Source organism: Carettochelys insculpta, chromosome 1 (genome assembly GCF_033958435.1).
Source record: "Carettochelys insculpta isolate YL-2023 chromosome 1, ASM3395843v1, whole genome shotgun sequence".
In the NCBI taxonomy this organism is placed as follows: Eukaryota; Metazoa; Chordata; order Testudines; family Carettochelyidae; genus Carettochelys; species Carettochelys insculpta.
The window spans coordinates 269625027-269649116 of NC_134137.1; the positions used below are offsets into that span (position 1 = coordinate 269625027).

Sequence of the window (24090 nt, forward strand, 5' to 3'; positions counted from 1 at the left end):
TCATCATTAAGGTGGATCAAGAGGAGAGAGGAAAACATAGCAACTCCGCACAGTCATGCGCGCCGCGTCCTCCCGTAGGGACGTGCGTGTGTTTCTTACCCAAGTCTGTATTAATAAACATGCAGAAAAAGGTCTCCCCCCAGCGCCTGAGATGGTTCCGTCTGTGGCGTCTGGTTACCTGGCAACGGAACTCTGAAGTGCAGATCCCGACAGGCGAGGGGGAGCCCGGGTAAGTGAGGGGTGTGGGAGGACCAGCCCCAGTACCCTGGGGGTCGCGGCGCCACACATACCCTGCACCGGGAGAGGGGGCAACGCACACCGCGGCCCTGCCGTGCCTGGCGGGCAACGCTGTCTCCCAACGGAAAGCGACGCTGACCCAGTGGTGTCGTGTAGCGCGGGGGTAGCCAGAGCTCTGTCGGCCGCACCTTCGCTCCGTGTTCCTCAGCCTTCTTGTGGGTGAACACTGGACTTATGTCATGTGCCTCTAATCTTTTAATTTATCGTTTTCGCACAGTCATAAACGATGGCAACTTTGTCACCTCTAGGCATTTTCCCCAACCAGCCAGTTGTGATTGAGTTGTTTAAACCAGTGGGTTGCAATGATAGAAAAAATGTGAAAGGGGGTACTTGGTAGGGTTGAGAAACACTGGTGTATACAAAGCTTTGGGTTGTGTTTTTTTAAACAGTTGGAGAAGTCTGCAAAAGTAAACACATCACGTGACATATGTCTGCTAATTTACCAAAGGTATTGGAATAGATCAGCTTGATCCTGTATCCCACCTTCTTTGTAAAGCAAGTTTTTACTAGCTTTTCATAAATGGTCTGTTTGTTTTGGCAGTTGGTTGTTTTTGAGCTTTGGCCATGTCTGTGCTTTCTCATCCCTGCTGTGCCACCTTACCTTTATTTGGGGATCTCCAAGGCCAGAATGTCACCTTTGTGGTCTGCATGTTGGAAAGCATGTCCTCCAAGCAGGATTTTCTGAAGGAGCATATCATAAAGACACTCTTCTTGATGGCCAACAGTTCAACGGAGTCTATGTTCAACATTATAAGCTTTGCCAGCAAGGTAATGCCAACTCAGCCATTGCTGGCCAAAAGAAGGCATAGCCAAGTGACATCAATGGAAATCATGCTTGTCATTGTTGCTGTGTTTGAATTTCAGTGATTAACTCATGTAACTTCTGAGAGGTGAGGTGGCTATAACAAATTAATGGCCCCCAGTGGGGTGAAATAAATGTAATAAAATTGAGTTGGAAAATTGTTAGCAGCTTACCCGGTCCCTCTCCCTGCCTGAACAGGGTTTTATGCTTCATAGTATATTTTCCTGTGTTTTGAGTGCTTGGTTCCGCAGCTGGCCTGGATGAATCATGCTCCTATTTATGAGCTGACAGTTGTGGCAGTATCAGATAAAAGAATTCTAATCTTAAGGATGATAGTTGGTTCACTCATTTACATGGTAATCCTCCATAATCTAGAAGAGCATTCTCTTGTACAGCAAACCCTCCAGTTACACCGGGGTTACGTTCCTGCAACCTCAGCGTAACTTGAATTTTCATGTGAGTCAAGGGGAGCTGGGAACCAGGGGGCAGTCTGGTTCCCAGATCCCTGCCACGTGCAGGACCCAGGAAACTGACCAGCTCATGGCTGGTCAGCTTCCCAGTTCCCACAAGTGGGGAGGCAGCTACCAGCCTAAAGAACTATCTCCCTCCCTTCTCCCAGCTGCACAGCTGTCCCAGGTCATGGACCCCACAGTTGGCTCTGCCTGCCTGGCACTGAGCAGCTGGCTTCCAGCCACAGGGCTGTGGGTCTCCCCGCCTCCTGGCCAGGGACCCCACGGCTGGCTCTGCTGGCCGGATGTTGCCCAGCAGGCTTCCAGCTGCAGAGCTGCGGGTCTCCCCAGCCCCCACAACTGGCTCTGTGGGTCTCATCCCCCCATACTCAGACCCCACTCCCCTCTTGCATAAAAGTGAGATAAATGATGTTGAATGGGCATATCTCGAGGCATTACTTTAGTAGGAATGTTGTCCTCTGAACTTGGGAACACATGGAAGAGATTTGCTGGTAGATAACGGGATTTTTCATACCTGCTTCCTTACACTGGCTTTCTTATTGCTTGGTCCTTAATATCCCTTTTGATCTTTGCCCATCCATGTGGTCCTCTTCTAGAACAGTGAAAGAGGGCTTTCCTGCTGCTCTGTCACCATGTCTTCCTTCAGCTGGGGGAACACAGAATCCATCTCTCTGACATCTCTTGGATAACTCACAAATAATTTAAGCTTAACATAGCCAGAACTGAACAACTGTCCTTTCTTTCCACTACCTGTCACTATTGATAACAGATAATAGTACCATCCTTTTTATCATTCCACACCCATAATATGACATTATCTTTGACTCTTCCCTTTCTGTAGCCCAGCATATCCAGGACATGTCCAAACTTTGCTGTTTGTCCTGTCATAAGCTCACTAATTAATATTTGGTCCTTTATCTCTGCCCATGAGTTAAATAATTCAGGAACAGAGGGAGTTAGAGTAATTCAGCATATTGACTAAAGTCAGTCAGCTCACAGTTACCATAGTGACTTATACAGATGGTGCACAGAAAAACAAGAGGCGGAATTAGCAATGAATGTGGCCTTTAAAATCTGTGATTATACAGAGATTCACATCGGACACCACTTCACCCAGTGAAATTTGTGGTATCTACCACAACCCTTGACAAATGGAAAATTCTTCTTATCACCCTTCCATATTCCTCCATGAAAATCCTCTATAACCCCACATGGAGTCTCAAAATTCCCCTTAACATTAAAAAACATAGAATGGCACTCCAGTTTCTTTTCCAGAAAGTTTAGAGCCCATTAGATCTCAGCTGACTAGAGGAATTATGTTGCAAGATGTTAGAAACTCCCTTCTGCACCCTACAGGATGAACAACAGGCTGAGAATCAAGTGCAGGATCTCAAATATGTCAGCCCGTTTACCAAAATACCAACTAGCTAACTCATTTCTCAGTGTTATCAAGTTTGCAAAAAATTCTATGATATACTATATTTGCTTAATTAATATAAGTTTATTGGGTTTGGTTAAAATAATTGTTTCTTCTGCAGGTGGTAAAATGGTGCAGTAGTTTGGTCAAATGTTCACTCAGTACCACCCTTGAAGCAGCCACCTGGATTAGATCTCTGCACTCTGGGAATGGTGCAGATGCTGTGAGTGCTCTGGCTTTGGCACTTGAAGATCCTTCTTGCCAGGTAGTGTACTTGATCACTGATGCACTCTCTGAAAGTGCTTCTGAAGAAATCTGTAGCCTTCTTGCAGAGACTGGAGAGTCACGTCCTGTGCACACTGTGTACTTGGTAGGAAAACCAAGTGATTATGAAAGCAGCACACAAAAAATGTTGGAGAAAGTGTCCAGACAGTCTGGAGGATCCTTTCAGGTGATCAGCCCATATCCTGCTGGAGCTACAGGAGAGGTAAATCAATAACAGCAGTTTTAGATTAAATGAATTTTTAGTAATCCCAGTTTGTATAAACAAATTGTCACAAAGCCAAATCTAGGGCAGAAAACAAAATCTCTTCAGAAAGCTGGTCACACAACATGTGTTGTTTGGTTGCCTACCAAAAAAGCTGCCTTTGAATAAAGATCAGAAATAAATTCAGAGTCTCTTTTAAAGATTGCACACAATACAGTTATTCTAATGAGTACCCTCCTCCTCCTTTTCTGACAATTTCAGACTCGTACTTGAGAGTTCAGTACATGCAGTATGCTCTGCCTCAGGGGGAAGGGAGCATCATATAGTACTCATAAACAATACCTGAGACCAATACTAGACCAAACCTGTTAACTTTACAAGACATGAATTTGGCCTGTGAAGTGGTGCAGATAAGCTTCCAAATCAGCTGATTCCAGCTTTTAGAAATAGAGACCATGGTGCTGAGGAAATAAGTGGAGGTGCTGGAGAAGTCCTTTCAAAGAAAGTATATCTAACTCTTACTGATTGATTTCACATTTACCATGCTAGCTGTTTGCACATCAGTGATGGCTAAATAGAGCCAAATATCTTTTTAGACATCTATTTGGCTTACCATCAGCAGGTAACATTGAATATTGTCCTTCAAAAATAACAGTAATGTTAAGTATGCATGTAGTAAGCAAAATATTAATAACATTTCGCATTTGCCTAGCATACATGTTCACAGACTTTTTCATGGTGTGGAACATGTCTTAACAAAGGAGTCATGCAATGCACCTGGACACTGACTAAAGAAACAGACAATAATTTAGCTACCATATTTTCACAGTTTTGGTTTATTTTGTATTTCTATTCTAGTCTCTTAGGCCATGCCTACACAACAGCCTAACCTCAAAAGAAACTACACAATTTATTCTCAAAATAAGCTACACAATTTGCAGTTTGTGTCAAGTTTGAAATAGGCTATTTTGGCATATGGTGCTCTCTAAATGGTGCCACCTGTCGAAATAAAGTGCTATTTCAAAACATCCCTTACGCCTCCTGCAATGAAGTGTACAGCGATGTTGATATAGTGCACCAGTTATTTTGAAAAATATTTCAAAATGACAAGCATGTTGCATAGATGTGGGGAAGCTATTTCAGATACCATTGTATCTCAAAATGGCTCCCGCTATGTAAGCATAGCTTTAATGTTTCTCTTCTCATATTTGTAATTTTCTTGAAATGGGAGAAATCCACTGTAGTAAATGTACAAGAATGCACGTATTACTGCGTGGAGGTATAGGTTGAGAACCAAGATAGATGGCTGAATTTTTCCTGAGAATGAATTCAAGCTTTAAATATTAAAATATCTGGTTTCAAGATTATGGATTCATTCCGCAATGGGTTTAATTTTCTGCTTCCATCCCCTCTTCCCTGTTTTCCAGGTAAACCCAGGGTACAGCTCAAGCATCCACTGCTGCAATGCTACTAGTAAATACCTCTCTTGTTCTCTGCTGATGGGTCATCCCAAAGCACAGTAAGTTAAAAATGTGAAGCCTGGGATTGCCAGAACCATTAGAACTTGGAGGTCAATTTGATAACCTAGTGACGGAAATAACTAGGAAACCTAGACACTTTTGAGTGGTTTTCTTTGGCTTTCATTTTCATAAATTGCAGACGTCTGCATTATCTATGTTTCCACAGCTTTCCTGTATGTGGATGGAATCCAAATTTCTCTACCACACCTATGACAACCTTGACAAATGGAAATTTAATGGACTGGTGCACAGGAGCACCCCATTTGCTGAGGGGGGCTCGAGTCCTGGCAAGGAGAGAGACTGATGGGTATTATTATCTGGGCCACATTGCCCAAGAAGTGAAGGTAAGTCTTTAATATAAATGATGGTTGTGATTCCTCCTTGGGTCACATGTGATGTTTTTCCCTAAACCTCACCTTGGGTTTTGCTGGGGAAGGTCTCCTTTGGCTTACCCTAGGTCAGCATTTCCTAAAGTAATTTGGCCATGGAACGCTTTTGGGCTTGGAATATACTGACAGAACCCATACATGCTGGTTGGAGGGGAGGCAGGCTTTCATATCAAACGATGGCCACACGTGATGCTCAAAAGTTGATTTAAAAGAGTTAGGTTTTTTAGACATCTTTTGTTTTATAAAGAACAAAAAATAACAAGAGAAAATCATTTGAATGGGCAATGAATGTCCTTCTGATAGGACAGTTAGCAACCCTATATATAAGTATAAAAATAAAAAAATTAAGTATAAACCCAAACCAAAATATCAGTATAACAGTACCAAAGAGGACAAGGATGATTAGTGTCATTATTTTGTACAAAACTAGAAAGGAAAATATTGTTTACAAAAGAATTGTCCATCCCTAAAGCTTAAAAACATTTTTATGAAAAAGAAAAACAAAACAAATTAGGTATAGACAAATATTTTTAAATTTTGTGTTTTTATAAATTTGTTGTTTTTACAGAAAACTACTGGAAAATAAAAATAAGTAACATTTGACAATTTTATTAATGGGAAGTGTGTCTTTGCATCTTTTGATTACAAATTTGCTTAATATTAGGAACAATGCTGGAGAGCTGGATCTAGGTGCAACATCCTGTGATTTTTCTGAACACGACTCATGCCAAAACAATCAGAGCTTATTTGGATTGTTTCAGCACGAATCGCATAATAACAACTATACTATTATGAATGTTATAAATATTAATATACCTACCATCTAAATACTGTTCATATACCTCAATATTTTTGATACACACATAATTTCATATCTAATATTTTAGAAAGAAAAATATAGCTAGCATCAATTTTTTCATGGAACACCTATTCACGGTGTGCAGAACTCCAGTGTTCCACAGAACACAGTTTGGGTGTGGTAGATCAATTGCCCCTTTAAATCTCACATCCAAGATAACATTAGCAGTAAATCCTATAATAAACTGTCTAAACACTTATTATGTAGGAAAAAGGTAATGAGCTATTTACAAGGTTAAAAGAGGTAAAAATATACACACAAATGAGTTCCAATTTTAAATTTTAAAAGGTAGACTAAGCTTTTTTAATAAGCAAGCTCTAGGTGGGTGTTTCTTAAACATTGTTCCACAGAATACTGGTGTTCCATGAACAACTTGCAGGTGTGCCATGAGTGTTTGCAAAAATAATTCAAAGTGTATATTTTTTGTTATTAAAACCAGTCACAATGTTACTAAATCATTGCTATGATGTCTGATTAAATTACTTCATTTTGTTTTTGCTATATATGTTGCTGTGTGATTTTTTTTTCGGTCTGACAGCAATGGTTTTGAAGAAAATTTTTATAGGTGTTCCACATAAAAGTTACAGTATTATTGTTTGGTGTTCCATAGTCTCAAAGAGTTTAAGAAACATTGCTTTAGATGTCCTTTAGGACTAACCCAGGCTAAACACTGGGGATTTTTTCCTTCTGCTAAGTAATCCTTGCCATTCAAGCTATGTCTACACTACATTGATTTGTCAACCGAAGTTACTGTCAGAAGATATCTTCCAACAAAACTTCTATCAACAGATCACAGCAACACACAAAAGTGGATCGCTCTGTCAATCTGCGGTGTCGATCTCTTCTGTTGACAGAGAGTGGCTAGACTGCCTGACTGCTTTCTCGACAGAACAGCCAACCGGAAGCCCAGCAGACAAGGCTGCCTGGTGACCTGGAAGCCCCGTCTGTCGACAGAGGGCTCCCCGGAGCACCCACATGGCTTTTTTGTCAACAGATTCTGTTGAGAAAGCATTCTGCCTCACAGGGGGAGAGGAAGAAGGCTATTGACAAGAGTGCTGAGTTCTGTCAACAGAACAAACAAAGACCAGTGCAAGCCAGCCTCAGCCTGTCACCTCTAACGGCACTTCAACAGCAACCAGCACTAATAATAATGCCAAGCGGGCCACAGCCAACAATCAGCAGCAGCAGCAGCAGCAGCAGCAGCAGCAGACCTTGCCTCGATACCCTCCTCGTGAAGTACCACCACGATTTCGACACCAGGAACAGAAACAGCTTTTGAAGTGAGGTCAGCAGTTACCAGTTATAGCTGCAAACCTGGGATCCACTACTAAAGTATTAAATAGCCAATCAGGAGGCAGCACTGTTACAAGTAAACAGCCAGTGACCAACGGAGAAGTGCCGAATAGCAGCAAAAAACAGTCAGGCATGCCTCCCATTCGGGACTTGGTCAGCCATTCCCCTAACCAGTCAGATCTGAACCACAATGGTCTAGGATTCCATTATGAAAATTCTCACTGGGGACCAGTCTCTTCAAATAGTGACTCCAGCACAAACTGGGATAAAGTTATTGTAGACGGTTCTGACAAAGAAGCATGGCCATCAATCACAGGCAGTGACCCAGAGTTGGCTTCAGAACGTATGGACACTGACTCTGCCTCTAGCTCTGGGTCAGAGAGAAATCTTGTTATAATGGCTTCAGGGAGAACAGGTGGTGAAAATGATAGCATTCGGAATGGCATTGGACACAGTTCTCAAAACAAGTTTGTGGTTGGTAGCAACAGCAATAATGTGGGCAATGGAAGTCTTAATGGGCCATGGGGTTTATTCCATGGAACCATAATAAGCACATGTCAAGTTTCTGTGGATGCTCCTGACAGCAAATCTGAAAGTAGCAACAATAGAATGAATGCTTGGGGCACCATAAACTCTTCATCAAATGGAGGGTTAAATCCAAGCACTTTGAATTCAAATGGCAACCATGGTGCCTGGCCCGTGTTGGAGAACAATGGACATGCCCTGAAAGAGTCTGGAGGGAGTGGTAATGCTGGCACAAATATTCAGTGCAGTACCATCAGTCAGAAGTCTAACAATCAGAGCGTTCTCTCAAAAGTGGGTGGTTCCGCTCATGGTTCCTGGGCAAGCCTTCAGGAAAATTGTGATTCTGAAGAGAATGGTACAAGGAAGGTTTCATTCAGTGGGCAACCTCAAAACCTTAACACTGAAATGAATGGACCAAATAACACTACTAACTTTATGACCTCTAGTTTACCAAACTCTGCTGGTTCAGTACAGATTAATGAACTGCCTAATAATACAGGGCCTGGGGCCTGGCGTGTGAGCACAATGCATTTTTAGTGTGGATGCTCTGCAAATTTTGTCGACAAAACTCTCTAGTGCAGACTTAACTTCAGAGTCCAAGCAGTGTAAAGTTCCACCTTTTAAGGACACTTAATTCACTTTTCTGTCATATGCTTTGAGCTGCAAACCCAGCTGATGGAAGGAAATCACTTGTGTGACTCCATATCATGAGTGAGGAAAAGCAGTCAACAAACTCCTTTCTCTTCTTTTTACTTCACCATAGTTCATCTGGTGTGGATGGGCCTTTCTCTTGATTCAAAACATAACACTTGTTGGAGAGCAGCACTTTACACTAATTAATGTCTCTTATCTGGTGATTTTATGCAGAGGCTTATAATACAAAGGCTTAAATATTACTGTACAATATGGGATAAAGATGTTAGAAGTGAGATTACACACAGGTGAGCAAGACTGGGTCCAGTAATGTATTTGTGAGTGTTCCACTGAGGCTTGAGATCCTTGGCATGAACTACTGTGTGGGGTTTATTAATCGTGTTGTTCTTTGCTATTCAATGATTCTCAGCTGTTTACTGCAATGAGTCCTGTAATTAGAAGGAGGAGAGACTAGAAAGACTGGGACTTTACAGCATGGAAAAAAGAAGACTAAGGATGGATATGACAGAGGTCTATAAAATCATGACTTGTTTTGAGAAAATAAATAAGAAAAAGTTATTTACCTTTTCCCATAACAGAAAAACTAGGGGTTGTCATATGAAATTAATAGGTAGCAGGTTTGAAACAAACAGAAGGAAATATTGCTTCATGCAACATACAGTTAACCTGTGGAACTCCTTGCCAGAGGATGTTGCGAAGGTCAGAACTTTAACAGGGTTCAGAAAAGAGCTTCATAAATTCATGGAGGATAGGTCCGTCAATAGCTGCTAGCTAGAATGGGTAGGAATGATCTCCCTAGTCTCCACTTTTTCAGAAGCTGGGAATGGATGATGGGATGGATCAATTGATGGTTACCCATTCTGCTTATTCTTCTGGGACATCTGGCATTAGCCACTATCAGAAGACAGGATACTGGACTACATACACCTTTGGTCTGACCCAAAATGGCTGTTCTCATGTTGCCACTCAGAGCAAATCACAACCAGCAAATCCTGTGTATCATCTTCACCCAGCTCCATCCAGCCTGGCAACAAAGTCTAACAGCTAAAAGTCACTGGCGACAAAAAATAACAAGTAAAATTTCCCTCTCCTAGATCCTTTCCTCCACAGACATCCTGCTGTGGTGTTTTTTGTGACTCTCCTCTCTCTCAGGGGCTTCCTCTGTTGTTCCCTTGGTCTGTGTCTGCAGCAGAACTCTTGCCCTGGGATGGCCTGTCCCCAAGATTTCCCCTTCTGTCCCATGAGAGTCAGAATATGCCATTGCAATGCTCTTTTCTTCAGAGGAAATGGCCCTTGTATAACAGGTGGATAAAAATTCTTTTGCTATGGCACCAATCTCTGTGGTAATCAGTTAAAGACAGGTTTTCTAGGGAAGGGATCACTCACTGAAGAATTTCATTAGTATGACTTCTGTTTGGTTTTTAAGATAATACAGTCTCAGGCCTCCTTGGCTTTCTTCTTATTGGAAATGTGTAATCAGCAACCTTTTATGGTCAACTGAGTACTTCTCTGCTGTATTAGGAAAAGCTGGATATAGAACCAGGGCTTGAGTTAAGGATCAGTCAAATTAAACAGATGTGACTTCTGCAAAGCTTTGGTATCATTCAGCTGTTCAGAGTCACCCCACTGTTTGAAATCCTCAGCACAGCTCATGTAAGTCATTGTTTTGTGAGGGAAAGGGCAGATGCTGTGAAAGTCCTTCAATGGTTATTTTCTCTGGGTGAGTGGAAATCAAACATTTTGCAGGATGCTGTGTCTGAGTTCAGGATGAAGATTCTGGAGGGCTGGCCAACTGAAGTAATTGGTCTATAGCTGTGTGGTTAACTCTGTGGCCCACCCTAAGAGTGGGAAAGACCCAGGGCTTTTTTTCTGATGGAACGCACCGGAATGGAGTTCTGGCACCCTTTTTTCCAGCTGCACGGAGTGGGGCAGCTCCAGAGGCAAGAAGCAGGGTCATCCCAGCTTCAGTGCAGTCCCTGCTATGGTGGGGTTCCTCCAGCCACACAGTGGTGGGCTCTGGCAGCTCTTCTGGCAGCAGTGTACTCTGGTGGCTCCTCCAGCAGTGGTGGCTCCTTTGGTGAGTCGTGAGCGTTTTTTGGGGGAGGGGCCTGCGGCTGGGAGACTGGTGATGGTGGGTGGGCAGTAAACCCTCTATTTAATGGATTTTTAGCTTTAATGGACACCCCTACCCCCATTAGTCCATTAAATCGAGGGTTTACTATATTTGCATTAAAATTGAACACTGTAACCCCTATGAGGAATCATCAGACTTGAGTCCCGGTACATTTTTTCTAGAAAAAAAGCACTGGAAAGATCCATGCCCTCTGGTTGTTTTAGTCAGCAGGAAGGATGGTTTGGGAAAAAACAAGAGAAAAGGATATTGGTTTCTTGGCACTTGTAGAATTTAACATTAAGATTTCCCAACAATTTGCCACTGGAGCAGAGCAATTATCTGAATCATTCCCTACTCCTATGGTGGACGCCCAGATAAAAGCAGTTAAACTTATGGCTTTGGGGACATTTTACCATTTTATTTTCTACTTTATTACTATGCAACTGACCATGCAGCAAATCACACTCTGTCTTGGCTACCCTTTTTTCACTGGAATGGGTGATAGAGTTCCTCCTCTAAATGGAAGACATGCTGTTCGTACCTGGTGAACACACTATTGGCAAGGTCCAAGAGCGAATGGAGAGGAGAGCTTTTCCTGGCCATCTGCTTTGGTCTTCAAACTCTTGAACCACCCTTAAAGACTGATTTGGACAGAACAAAGTTAAAAAGTGGCATTCTAGGTTCAAAGGGGTCTCTGACCACGTACTATTTCTTGAAATTTCTAGCAGTTCCCTCTCCCTAGTGTTCACAGTCCCCAACCCCATGTTTGGCCGTTTGTTGGATTCACCTGTTTGTCTTGCATACTACATGGTTTAATTCTGCAGGGCTCCACAGACCGGTTTTTAATTGAGTTTGAAAAAAGTCAGTGGCTGAAAGACAAAGTGCAGTTTCGCATGCAGGAAACACCCCTGTATGATATTATCCACTACGAAGATGCCAGGCGACAGCCACTAGCTTCAGGAGACAGAGTCTTGGCACCGTGGGAAGCTAAAGGTGAACGATATGGTCCAGGCACTGTACTAAAGGGTGCAGAGAGCAGAGATGTGCAGTTAGGTACAGTACATTTCTCCTATTATCATTTATATTGGTGTAACAACTTGGAATGTGCTAGAGAGTGTTCAGAGCAGAAAGCACAATATCTGCCACCAGGAGCATTTCTGTAATTTGCTTTCTCTCTTCCTTACTTCTCTTTTCCTTTTGGTGCTGCTAAGTAACCTTGTCCTATTCAATGACAGAATTCAGTTCTTCTCCAAAGATCAACCTTAAGGCTGCTTTGTGAATGTTGACTTTGAAAGCATTTAATCTGTTGTGAATCCAGGTGATACCACTTCTGACATAAAGGCTATGTCTAAACTGTAGGCTTCTGTCGGGACCCCAGAGGTCTCCCAACTGAAGTCTGCCACGTCGGGAGCATTCTGCCAACATCCCTGTCTTCTTTGTTCCATGAGGAAGAAGGGATGTGTTAGCAGAGGGGGTTTTCCCAATATTTGGCCCCGTGTGGCAGGGCCAAATGTTGGGAAAGCCGCTCCCAACAGAACTGTTGGCAAATGATATGCAAATGTGTTGTGCCATTTGCATATTGTTTGCCAACAGTTCTTGGCAATCTAGACATAGCCACAGAGAAGAAAGGTTTTGGGGCATCGTAGGTGCTCAGATGATTTAGGCTACTCTCCAGATACATATTGGGTGAAATCCTGGCTTCAATGAAGTCAGTCGGAATTTTGTGTTGACTTCAGTGAAGACAGGATTTTACTTATTGTCTTCTCAGTAAGTTTGAAAGAGATGAGTGTGAATCCTAAATATATAAAGCAGAACAAACTTAATGGTTAAGGCCTCCAAGGATATTACTATACAGCAGGCTTATTTCAAAGTAAGCTATACTGGGAGAGTTATTCCAAAATAGCTTATTTTGAAATAATGCTGCTACACACAAAATGCATTTCAAAATAGCACTTAGCTATTTCAAAATACAGTGTCTACACACATAGAGCCTATTTTGCAATAGAGCCATTAGACTTACTATGGCTTTTTTTGAAAATAGTCGCCATTCCCTGTCTTTACAGCACCTATATAGACATTATTCCTTGTAGAATTAGGTTTACTAGTTTTGAAATAGGCCAACCACTATTATGAAATTATTTCAGAATAGTGATTGTGTTGTGTAGATGCTAAGATAGTTATTTTGAAATAACTTTGCTGTATAGACCTACCCCAAGAGATTAATCAGACATGTGTTTGGCATGCTTCTAAAGTGCTGTTTGTCATTTGTTTCTATTTGCAGCCAATGAAAACAGCACAGTGCTGGTGAATTTTTGGAATGGACAAACTAAGAAGGTGGCCTCTGATTTAGCTCTATGGATCCCTCTGCCCCTGAGTGAACGAATCATTCTGGAACTTCAGATGCCATTAGTAGCCAGGCAAATGTTGGTGGAATCAAGTGCAGACTATCCCTATATTGTGACACCTGGTTACAGAGCTTCAGGGCATTGCAGACAGTATCACTTCGATCCAGTTTGCTGGCAATGTTCCACACAGGTTCACGCACGTCCTAACTGCAGCTCTGGATGTTCCTCACTTTGCCATTGCTGCCTTGGCTCCTGTGTACCCATCAGGCCCAAAGTGAACAGACCACAACCAGAAGACATGATCCCAGGAACAAGCCTGACCAAAGAAGAGCTGAGCAGGAAGATAGAAGAGCAGCTGTCTAAAGGGAGAATCCCCATTTCAGCTGGAGTTTCCAGAGAGGAAGATGAAAAGGAGCAGAGATTAAAGGAAGAAAATGCCTCTAAAGAATTAGGATCCTGTGCAGAGATGGAAAACAAGGCTGCTGAACCCAAAAAGGTAGAAAGTGCTTCATACCAACTGTGATATTATAGCATCCTTTGCTACAGCTGCCGTAATAGCCTGCAATTGATTTTATTGTCTGTGGCAAAACATTAGAAATACTGGACTAGATTATCATGTACACCTGAGCTCTGCTAAGGATGGGGAAATCATAGCTGACTTTCTACCACCTTTCTGACACCTTCATCCAGGGAATAGCTGGGGTCTCATTCATGCTCTGGCAATAGCTGGAACAGACTACTAGTGGCTACTCCACCTGCTCAGGGTCACTGGAGCACAGTACAATCTAGCCACACCTCATCCTGCTGTGGCATGCCCCCTTTACAGTGTGAGTCCTGGCTGGAGAGGGTACTGTACCACTTGGCGATTCCACTACACAAGGAATCCCTACTTATCTTGCACACACAGAGAAAGATAAGCTTTATTGCATTACTTGTCCATACAATTAACTGGCAGCATACTAACTGGCCATGTGTAAATCATGGTAATTGTTTGTACAAATATAGGCATTTTTGCACATGCTAATGAGTCTCTTTGGCATTAACAAATTTGGTCCCCCAAAGATTTTCAAACCAAAGATCAGGTGAATTTTTTTATGCATAAGCATTTTGTAATACTAAACATTCCTTCAGAATTCTTGGTTTGCATTTTTTGCTTGTTGTTTAAAAAGCTCTTTGGACTGAATGTTCGAGGCAGATCCTCAGCTGGTATAAATTGTCAGATGTCCATTTGTCAATTACTGTAATAACTTTTATATCCAGAAGGGACCATCATGACCATTCTAGTTGACCTTCCTTCAAAAAACAAGCCAGAGAATCTCATACAGTAACTTTACGTCACTGGTGTTGTGATAGTTTACACAACTAAGGATTCCCCCCTGCAATTTTGCAATATAGTAATGTTTTCTTTGTAATTTGATGCTTATGGAAGGGCAGGCTGTCAGCTAGAATGAGCCATAGTTCTTGCAGGCAAGTTTTCTCCAGTGCACCCCAATCCTGATTTATCTCCTTTCCATCCAGTATGCTTCTGTCAGTGCACCTTACTCCTGGCCTCCTTCTCCAGTTTTGGGTCACTTTCATGCAGAAACATTTCCAATTGTGGGGTAACTTTGGGATGCAGACAAATCTAAGAAACATGCAGTAATTCCTATGTTTAAATGCTTCGGCTATTCTTGGAAGAAAGAAACCAGTTTTGTTTTTCTTCTGACATCCTAGTTTCAATAAAAAGTGTGTCCATGTCACAGTGACAGAGAAGTTAGTCACTACTGTGTCAGCAGTGCTTGTGCTTCATCTCTGAGCAACATTTCCTTTCAGCTGAAGGCTCTCCTGTCATTCAAGTAGCATCACTCAGGGTTAGTTTACATAAACAATGGAATTAGTGTAGTAAAGGCAAGACTATACAGTAGCCTGTTTTGTAAAATCATGTTACTGACACATTCTTTTCCCCACTGGCTTGGCATTTTGATATTTTTCTTTATCTGCAGAGCCCTCACAGAGAGACGGCTTCAACAGGTTTGATGGGAGGTGCTCATTACATGGCTGATATTGCTGTTCAGCCAGACACCTGCATAATGGAGACAATGCACAGTGATAAAGAAGATAGTCATCACCAGGGGGCTGATCCTGAGGCTCTTCTGAAGAATGAACCTGGTATTCATATTGTATCGATTACCTGTTTCACACAAGCATAAGGCATCCCATACTAGATTAGAGCATTTGTTCTTCCTGGCTGGTCTCTTGTCTTTGGCAGAATTTTATTCCTGGTGCCTTAATGGAATGTGAGAAAACACCATAATGCATCTGGTCAATCATGCTCTGACATGCTTAGGCCCTAGTGGTTGTGGCCCATGGTAATTTACTTATCTTCCTCTGAAACATGAACAGCTCCTTTCTGGGCGCCTGCAGCTGGTACCTTGTACCCAGCAATAGGATCTTTGATTGACCCATCTTAGCATACACTAAAAATTTTATTAGTCTTAAAACTATCCTATCCTTTTAAAAAAACTGTAGTATTTGACTGGACTGCCTGTAGCAGAGGATTTCCCAAGTCAACTATAACCTGTGTGAAGAAATATATGTCCTTCTTTGTTCTAAGATTACTGTGCTTTAATTTCATTGTGTATATCCATATTGTTGAATTACAAAAAAACTTCATAGTCTAAAATGTTTACAAATGCCCTCCACACTTAAGAGAGATCTGTGCAGGCAACTGGAAATGGATTTCAAAGGGCAAGAGCCTCCTCCAGACACATCAGCAGTTTAGTGCCCTTATACCACTCCCTGCCCAACTTCTAATGAGGAGAGGCTATTATAACAGAAGTGTGCATTCCCTCACAAACACGATTTACAACATCATGCCTTACAGTAACTCCTACTGAGAGAGGCTCAATAGCTATGAGCCCAGTCAGTGCTTCATCCCAGTTACTCAGTGGAAACTCCTACTTCTCTAGATTGGCAAGATTATTTTGGAAAGTGGTGATGGTCACTGAAAAGCTCTCACTTCCTTGGGGAGAAATGTTAATACTTGTTGGGAATAGAAAAGTCTTGCTTCAATGCATTTCACATTAACATATTTTTCTTTCTATGTGTTCCACCATTTTATAAGTTGTCCATCACCTGTTGTATATCTAATTTGTCTGAAAGCTCTTTTTCAGTCCAACACGACAGAACCGACAGTTCAGCATCCTCCAAGGATACCTCCTGTGAAAGCGCATGCTTTTGGCACTTCCAGTCTCCAAGCTGTGTTTGACCGAGTGGAGCAATCTCTGAAGAAAGACCGTTTGACCATTGAGTCAGTTGTGCATATACGGAGACCCCACAGTGCTCCAAGTCCACAGGTTAAGAGCACACAATATTTTCTAGTAAAAATAAAGCAAACTGCATGGTCAAAAGCCTAGATCCATGATTGGCTTGTACCACAAAGATCTTTTGGTCAATTTCCTGAAAGGTTATTTCCGTAAGGGCCTAAAGTCTGATCTCTGATTGACTAGGTGTCAGGAGAATGAGTTGATGCTTTTGCTTTGGTGACCATTGGACAGTGTCTCAAATTCTCTGTTTCAGACAACTCGTCTTATCCTTGGCCATTTCTGTGCCAGCATAAATTAGCAAGCCTGAGGGCTGTTCTAATTTATGTTGATTAGGAAGCCTGAGGGCTGTTCTAACTGATGTTGATTGTCAAGAGGACAGGGACACCTAGCCATGCCCCACTCACAGCCTTTGCTGGCAGCCAGAGGTGTAGATGCCTCTACCCTGTGATAGAGGAACCCTGTAGTCCTTTCGGGCAGAATATCCTGTTTTAAGGGCTGCCTTCTGTTGATAGTATTGTGCAAAAGAGCTGTACTGCAACACATACTCTGGTCCAGTAATTTCCTGGCCATTAGATTCACAGCATTAATTCACAGAGCATAGTATAAATCAATTAGCCTGGCCTTATTTTTGTCCATTTTATAAGAACATGCTTCACAACAGGAGATATATACACCCCCTACAAACATCAAACTCCCATCAATGCCTGCTGACATTTTCTTGTATGCTGACGTTAATACTTAGTCCTTCTGTGGCACTTCGTTTTTGCATACTGACTAATCTTCTCAGTCATCTTTGCAAGGTATAGAAGACATTCTTTTCTATAGATAAGGGAACAGAACAGTTAAGTAACTAGCCCATGGCCATAGGGGAGTCTATATCACAGTTGGAATGAAAACTGTGAGTGCCTTATGGCAGGTCTACATTACAGCAGAAAGTCAAATTAAGGTATGCAATTCCAGCTATGTTAATTACATAGCTGGAGTCAGTGTACCTTAATTCAGGATTCTGTGCTGTCTCCACTAAGAAAAGTTGGTGGAATTGTTCACTCCCACTGACTTTCCTTACTTCTAACGAATGGCAGGAGTACTGGTGCTGATGCAGGTGCCCAGTAAATTTGATTTAGCACATCCATATGAGGCGCACTAAATAGAACTCCAGAAGATTGACCATGGCAGGGTCCATCTTCCTGGTAGTGAAGATGTACCCTTAGTCCTCAATACCATGACCTAGCTACTAGATCAGTGGTTCTCAACCAGGTTACATGTAGCCCTGGGGACAGATAAAGGCCTTTCAGGGGATATATCAACTCATTTCTTTTGCCAAAGGTAGGCAGAATGTAGTTACTCCAGATGGAATTTATTAGCCCACACAGGACAATACTCAAAACTCGTGCAAAATCTGAGGTGGGATTTTTAATAAGCCCACATGGTCAGAACCTCTGTTTTAATCCAAAAGTTGCAGTGACAGTATAGGGCAATTCCAAGCAGTGGGTAAGTGCTAAGTTGGAACAATACCGCATACTCAGTTGTGAATACCATTTCCTGAAGTATCTAGATTTTTCCTTCCCCCAGCATGTTATAGGCTATGCTTGACTCTTCCATAGCGCTCCAGAAATGTGCTAGTATCAGACCCATTGTGTTCACAGTTCAGAAATGTTGCTGTGACAGCAACTAGGTGTTGCCCTCAGAGGTCAGGAATGACATTGGAAAATTAAGCTTAATTACTTACACAGGACTTTGATCTGCATTAGGACAAAACCTTTACTGATATTAAGGACTTTTTCTTTCAGAAATCAGTCACCAAAAGTGCAACTCAAGGGAACATGAGAGATATGAACTTCAGCACAGCCAGGGTTGAACACAGAAGGCAGCAAGAAGAACAGAGGCAGCAGAAGCGGGAACAACAGCAAGAGGCAGAAAGCCTCAAGTGCCAGTTGATGCATGACCGTAAACGGTAATGGTGGAGGGTGAAGGTGGGAGGTTAGGGAGTGGAGGAAGGATTTCAGCAGCTCCTCAGTGTAGACCACCTTTCTAAGTACTGGGTATTCTGTAGTACATGGTTGCTGAGCTAGTGATTGGTACAGTCCGCCTTGAATGTTTATAGGTTGTCCAGCCTCTCTAGTGCCTGAGTGCTTTGTCGCACTTCTCCATTTAGAGCCTAAACCTCCACTTCCAAGGCCTGAAAGGCATTTGCCACCTTGCAGGATTGGGCTCTCACGTACTACAGTTGGTCTAGTTCCGGTTATGAAATGCACTCCTTCTGCCCTCCCCAGCACCTGCAGTTTACCCTCTTCTTCATACAGTTTGGTAAACTGATGAATTGCTAGTGGTGACTCATGAAATCAGAAACATCTTTTAGTCTGAAATATTCTCATATTTTGTTGTGAGGCAGGAGTCAAAATTATGACCAGCTGAGGAATCTGCATTAGTAACTTGCCTGTGAGAGCAATACCTAATTTCATGCAGTAGAGTTGGGATCACACATGTTCTTATCTTTGGCCTTGCTGGCATGAGGAGTTATTCCCAATTAACTCTTTGTGTGGATGCGTTCATTCTGGAATAAGAGTACCTTCTTCTGAGTTAGCATAATCCATTTTGGATTCAGTTAATTCAGAAGAAGGCACTCTTATTTTGGAATAACAGCATTGTGATGGTGCACTTGCCCCACACTGGGCCCAACAGGGGTTAAACTCAGCACTGGGGCTGTGGGACAGGCATCTGCAGCATACAGCAGACAATTAGGAGCTCCTTGGGAAAAGGAGAAAACAGCACACTTGCCCAAGCTGTGGAGCAGGAGGGACCTGGCTGCCAGGGAAACTACAGAGGCAGGCAGAGCTGGAGAGCTCTGGTCTGACCCCACTCCCAGGCTGCAGGGCCTGAGACAAGGCCTGAGGAGTACTATAGCTGCAGGGAGGCAGCCAGGGTAGGAGAAGGCAGCAGGTCCACAACCCTGTGCCAATGGTGAGTGACCATTTCAGACTGTAGTTTGCCCTGAGGTAAGGGGCTAGATGATGACTGGCAAGGGATCACTGAAGCACAGTAGGTATAGCAGACTGGGATTCCCGGGGGGTCAGGGGCCATAGTGCAGGGGCATTGCCATGGGGCAGTACTGCAAGGAAAGAGAGCCATGGAGTGGGAGAGACATAGGTCCTGCAGGAACCCAGAAGACAGGTAACAGAGGGCAAGACGCCAGCCAACAGGGAGAACTCCAAGGCTGAAGAGCTAATTCCCAAGAAGACCTGCAGGAGGTGCCGTGCTGGTGAGTCATGCCCCATTACTAGCATCTATACAGGCAGTTAATCAGAACAGATACATATTCCACTTTGAAAGCACAACCTATCTTAATTCAAATTGACTTTTATGGTGGACAACTCCCATCTTCATCTGAACTCTGGTATAGAAAGAATAGTGTATGCTGGGACCTGCAGAGTCTGGCTTCATCTCTATTAAAGCAGTCTTACTGGGCTATGTTGTAGACCTCCTGTGGGCTGCATTTGGTAATAAATTGCAGTTTAGTATCAGAGGGGTAGCCGTGTTAGTCTGGATCTGCAAAAGCAACAAGGGGTCCTGTGGCACCTGATAGACTAACAGAAATGTATGAGCATAAGCTTTCGTGGGAAAAGATCCACTTCGTCAGATGCAGGTCTGACGAAATTGCAGTTTAGTCACCCTGCTTAAATAGTACACAGCAATGCTGCGCACAGTAAACAAGAAGTAAAAGAAATATATGTTGGCTTGAAAATGCAAGGTGAACAGAGGAATGCAGAATGTAGTTTCTAGCAATGGTTGCAAACTTTAGACAAAACCAAAATTTCACATTTTTTATTCTTTCCCTGCCATCTTTAGTTATCATTTGAGCAGGAACTTACCCTGGACACTGGAGCTAATCCCTTTATTCATGCAAAAAGTGACACTGTATCTTTGGTCTCCAAAAGTTGCCAGACCTCTGGTTTACATCTTATTCATTCTCACTTACAGAAATGAGCTTTTCCCTTTGTTTCTCTTAGTTTCTGACAAGCTCTCTGGAAATTCTCTTTTGGAAACAGGCAGATGTTAATTCAGAGGACACTGCAAAATTTGGAGAAGCAGCTGGAGCACAATAACAAGGCGTGCCAGCATATGGCAAAGCTCCAGATTGCCAGGGCAGAGAGGAGCAGAAAGGAGTCCACCTTGCAAGAAGAGGAAGAGAGAAAGGAAAGTCGAAGACTGCAGTTCTTAAAGGCTCAGCGCTTGTGGAGAGAGGAGCTGCAGGCAGAGTACAACCAGAGGAATCAGGATCAAGACAAAAAGAGGCAGGTGAGGGCTATTTCACTAATGTTTTTCTTAGACTCTTCTGTTCCTGCACTGGCCTTAACACAGATTAAAATAATGATACTATCTGGAGACATGTGTGAAATGTGGCTTTAACACATGCAGACTAATGGAAGGAGAGAGAGGGAGATGCCCACATCTCTATAGAACAAGGACTATTTCACAATGCTGCGTTCTAATCTTCTGCAGCAGGAATTCACACAGAGAGACATGTATAAAAGGTGCTCGCTGTGGCAAATTCCCAGCTACCCCATTCCCAATTTCTGTCAGTCACAGGCACTAGATGGGATTGAACTTGAGAGCCGGCTGTAAAACTGCAATCGTGTCTTCGCTCCCTTTCCTGTAGGATTTGCTGAGGAGCAGAATGCAATCCCGGAAGGAGGCATTTGAACGAGAAATCCAGGAGCAGGACATGCAGCAGAAGAAGCGGGAGGATGCTAAATGGACAGCCTTCCAAAATCGGGAGCGTTTCCAACAAAAGATGGAAAAGGAGTGCCAGCAACATCATAACCTCCAGCAGTACCTCAGAGAGCAAAACCTTTTGAGGCTCCGGGCTTCAATGCTGTCATAGAAAGCATGCAGCATAGGCAAGAAGGCCTCTGTACACCATAAATCTTTAAGTTTGAGTCCTTGTGCCAAGGCTTGAGAAATGTTGCTCTTGAGACAAGCATAATTATTAGAGCTATTTGATATTGCCATTTCATCACAGCCAGATGGCCTCTTCAGACCTTTCTTTTTGGAGATGCTAATCAATCTTGTCAGTGTGAAGACACCCAGCCTGCTGTCTTCCTTGTGCCTTATATGCTATATGTGTAGTGGTCTAGTGTACGGATGCAGCCCAGGTGAGGGCTAGGGATGATTATGCACAGCAAATGAGAGAGGGACTGGCAGTGTAATTTGTCACTACAAACAACATAATGCTGAGCTTCAGACACAGGTATCAGAGAGCACACAATGGTGACAGGCTTGCCCATTAGAACATCCCTGCAATATTGCAATCAGATTGGAGCCGTTCAGTGAAAGGAAGAAGGCAACCATCTGAAGGGAGTGAAGTAACATAATGTTTTAAGTGGTTGTAGGACTGACTCACTCAGAATCATGAAAAAAAATAGAGCTTGGCCAAGGGAGAGGAATATCACGTGGTAAACACCAAGAAAGGAGAATAATTATTTAGGCTTCTATGAGAGGTATATTTAAGAAAAGGGCCAGAAAAATAAGAAACATGTAAATGGAAAGAAAAGCTTCCAGAAAGCACTGTCTGTTAAGCTAGGGATTACGTTCCCATAGAATTTGTGTAAGCCCCATCCCTGTAGCCATTTAAAATTAACCCAAGAACAGCCAAACAAAGTATATTGTTGGGAATAATTCAGCACTAGCAAAAGGCTGAACCATGTGACTAGATGTGACACTCTGTGGCTCAAAGCAGCACCCTGTAACACCCACATTCACTACTGGGATATGATTGCTATGTTTTGAACAAATTATGCCTTGAGGTACCATTTTAAAAGATTTGATCTGTTGAACATTAATATTCTGTTGGATTGTAGCTGATATCAGTATGTGAACTTATTAAACAGCGCTGTACGCAGTATTGAAATATGTTGCAGTGTGGAAAACCCACAACCAGCCTTTCAGTTACAATGAAGGAGCACCATCAATTGCCAGATAGCAGTAATGGCTCATCAACTGTCCCAGAGCTTTCTTGGCAAAGGTACATATGCCATGGGGCAGAGTAACCCATTCTACAACAAATATCCTTCCAGCAATTTGGAAGAAAGTATAGAAGAGTGTGACATACTTACTTGGCTTTGCTCTCCTTCCCAATTCAACATGTGTAAGAAAACCTGAAGAACAAAGATTTTTGAACTGGAGAAGTTTGGTCTCATGTTGAAAAGTAGCCCCCATCCTGTGTGCTCAGGAACTGATGGCTAACAAAGATAATTGAACAGCCAGAAAGATGAACTGCTATCATCTCCAGGGAACATGCAAATTATAACATCAGTGTCACAGCCCTGAGTGAGGCAAGGTGCCCCAATGAAGGTCAGCTGAGGAAGAAGGTGGTAGCTACCCTTTTCCTGGAAAGCAACATCTGCAGAGGACAAATGCATTCATGGTGTTAGTTTTGCATTTAAGTTTGTCAGTCAGTGTACAGAATTTTCTGTAGGAATCAATCCAGGTCTTATGGCTTTTTGACAAACTCAGTAACAAGCAGTTATCTGCTGTCATCAATGTGCATGCCTCAACACTGGACTCTGGTGAGGCTATGAAGCAAGAATTCTATACAAATCTCAACAGTGTCTTAACTAATATTGCCAAGAAGGGTAAGAGCAGTTTTCTTGGAGATTTTACTGCTAGTATTGGCAGGAATCAGATTTCTGAAATAGCACTATCAGAAAAGAAGGTGTAAGAACACTGTTAGCATCCTCCTTCTGAGCAACTGTATAGAACATGGCCTGGTAATCATGAACGCCCTCGTTAGGCAACGTGAAAAGTATAAGATTCCCCAGAGACACCCTCATGCCAGGCATGGTATTTTTTTATGTTAGAGTTTGAGGTTAGAAGCCTGTCTGCATTGTGGGGTCAATCTTCTTTGTGGGGTCAATCTGCATTGTGGGGTCAATCTGTCATTCTTAGGTCAATCATGACTCCATATCCACTCCAGGCATCGAAAGCAGGCAAAAATCAGTGTAAAAAAATGAAACGTCACATCCCTTGAAGATATAGTGACTATGGAGAAACTTTAGCAGTATCTACAAGAGAAGTTTGCTGTTATGCCTACATCTGATGATGATAATGAAAATTTCTAGAATGGATTAAAGACTGCCATTCTCATGGCATCTGCTAAGTCCAAGGGTTATGTCACCTTCCATCACCAAGATTGGTTTGATGAGAATGACGTGGAGATTCAGGGACTGCTCAACAAGAAAGGAAACACTCGTCACATATAGCAAAACAACATCACACCAGCATCCAGCCTGCCACAAGATGTCTGCAGGCAGATCTTAAGTTTCAGGGTTGGAATCCTGAATCCTCTCAGGATCTGTATGTAAATTCATGGTAGACATCTTCAAATTGAGGGATCACCCATGAATTGAAGAATTGTAACCTTCCTGCACCATCTGTCAGGGTGAGCAAAGCTGTTTGATTCAACTCTTGCTTGGATTAAAAGTTTAAGATTTTGAGTGCTTATTTACTTTTTATTAAGGTAACTATCCCTGATGTTTATTCCTACCACTTATAATTACTTAATCTATCCTTCTGTATGTAATAAATCTGTTTTTATATTTTACCTAAAACAGTGTG

At 42.5% G+C, this 24090-nt stretch overlaps 3 protein-coding genes across 4 annotated transcripts in view; 2 read left to right on the forward strand and 1 right to left on the reverse strand.

The window, feature by feature from the left end:
• The first annotated feature begins 37 nt into the window (after positions 1 to 37).
• Positions 38 to 15415, forward strand: LOC142019848 (uncharacterized). The gene is made up of 8 exons (XM_075007186.1): positions 38 to 229; positions 839 to 1065; positions 3108 to 3473; positions 4901 to 4992; positions 5160 to 5337; positions 11651 to 11879; positions 13108 to 13667; positions 15154 to 15415. The coding sequence occupies exons 2-8, from the start codon at positions 862 to 864 to the stop codon at positions 15358 to 15360; spliced, it is 1836 nt and encodes a 611-aa protein (XP_074863287.1). The 5' UTR covers positions 38 to 229; positions 839 to 861; the 3' UTR covers positions 15361 to 15415.
• ADCK2 (aarF domain containing kinase 2) overlaps positions 3324 to 24090 on the reverse strand; it is a 35128-nt gene continuing 14361 nt past the window's right edge. The window contains exons 8-9 of one of the 2 annotated variants that reach the window (XM_075007166.1): positions 15342 to 15436; positions 3433 to 3462 (exon numbers count right to left, since the gene is read on the reverse strand). In XM_075007166.1, the coding sequence (XP_074863267.1) occupies positions 15377 to 15436 (60 nt within the window). In that variant the 3' untranslated portion in view covers positions 3433 to 3462; positions 15342 to 15376. Of the gene's footprint in view, positions 3463 to 15341; positions 15437 to 24090 lie in introns of both variants that reach the window. The other variant, XM_075007175.1, reaches the window with a different exon arrangement.
• On the forward strand, positions 15481 to 24069 carry LOC142019858 (uncharacterized). The gene is made up of 4 exons (XM_075007197.1): positions 15481 to 16506; positions 18267 to 18430; positions 20523 to 20772; positions 21134 to 24069. Exons 1-4 carry the CDS (start codon positions 16222 to 16224, stop codon positions 21356 to 21358), a joined length of 924 nt encoding a protein of 307 aa, XP_074863298.1. The 5' UTR covers positions 15481 to 16221; the 3' UTR covers positions 21359 to 24069.

Excerpts from the sequence above, each read along its gene's own strand:
- LOC142019848 (XM_075007186.1), top strand. The coding sequence starts at position 862 with ATGTCTGTGCTTTCTCATCCCTGCTGTGCCACCTTACCTTTATTTGGG. Across the intron at positions 1,066-3,107 it reads TTATAAGCTTTGCCAGCAAG|GTGGTAAAATGGTGCAGTAG; the intron begins GTAATGCCAACT and ends TTTCTTCTGCAG. Across the intron at positions 5,338-11,650 it reads ACATTGCCCAAGAAGTGAAG|GGCTCCACAGACCGGTTTTT; the intron begins GTAAGTCTTTAA and ends TTAATTCTGCAG.
- LOC142019858 (XM_075007197.1), top strand. The coding sequence starts at position 16,222 with ATGCATTTCACATTAACATATTTTTCTTTCTATGTGTTCCACCATTTT. Across the intron at positions 18,431-20,522 it reads TTGATGCATGACCGTAAACG|GCAGATGTTAATTCAGAGGA; the intron begins GTAATGGTGGAG and ends TTTTGGAAACAG. Across the intron at positions 20,773-21,133 it reads ATCAAGACAAAAAGAGGCAG|GATTTGCTGAGGAGCAGAAT; the intron begins GTGAGGGCTATT and ends CCTTTCCTGTAG.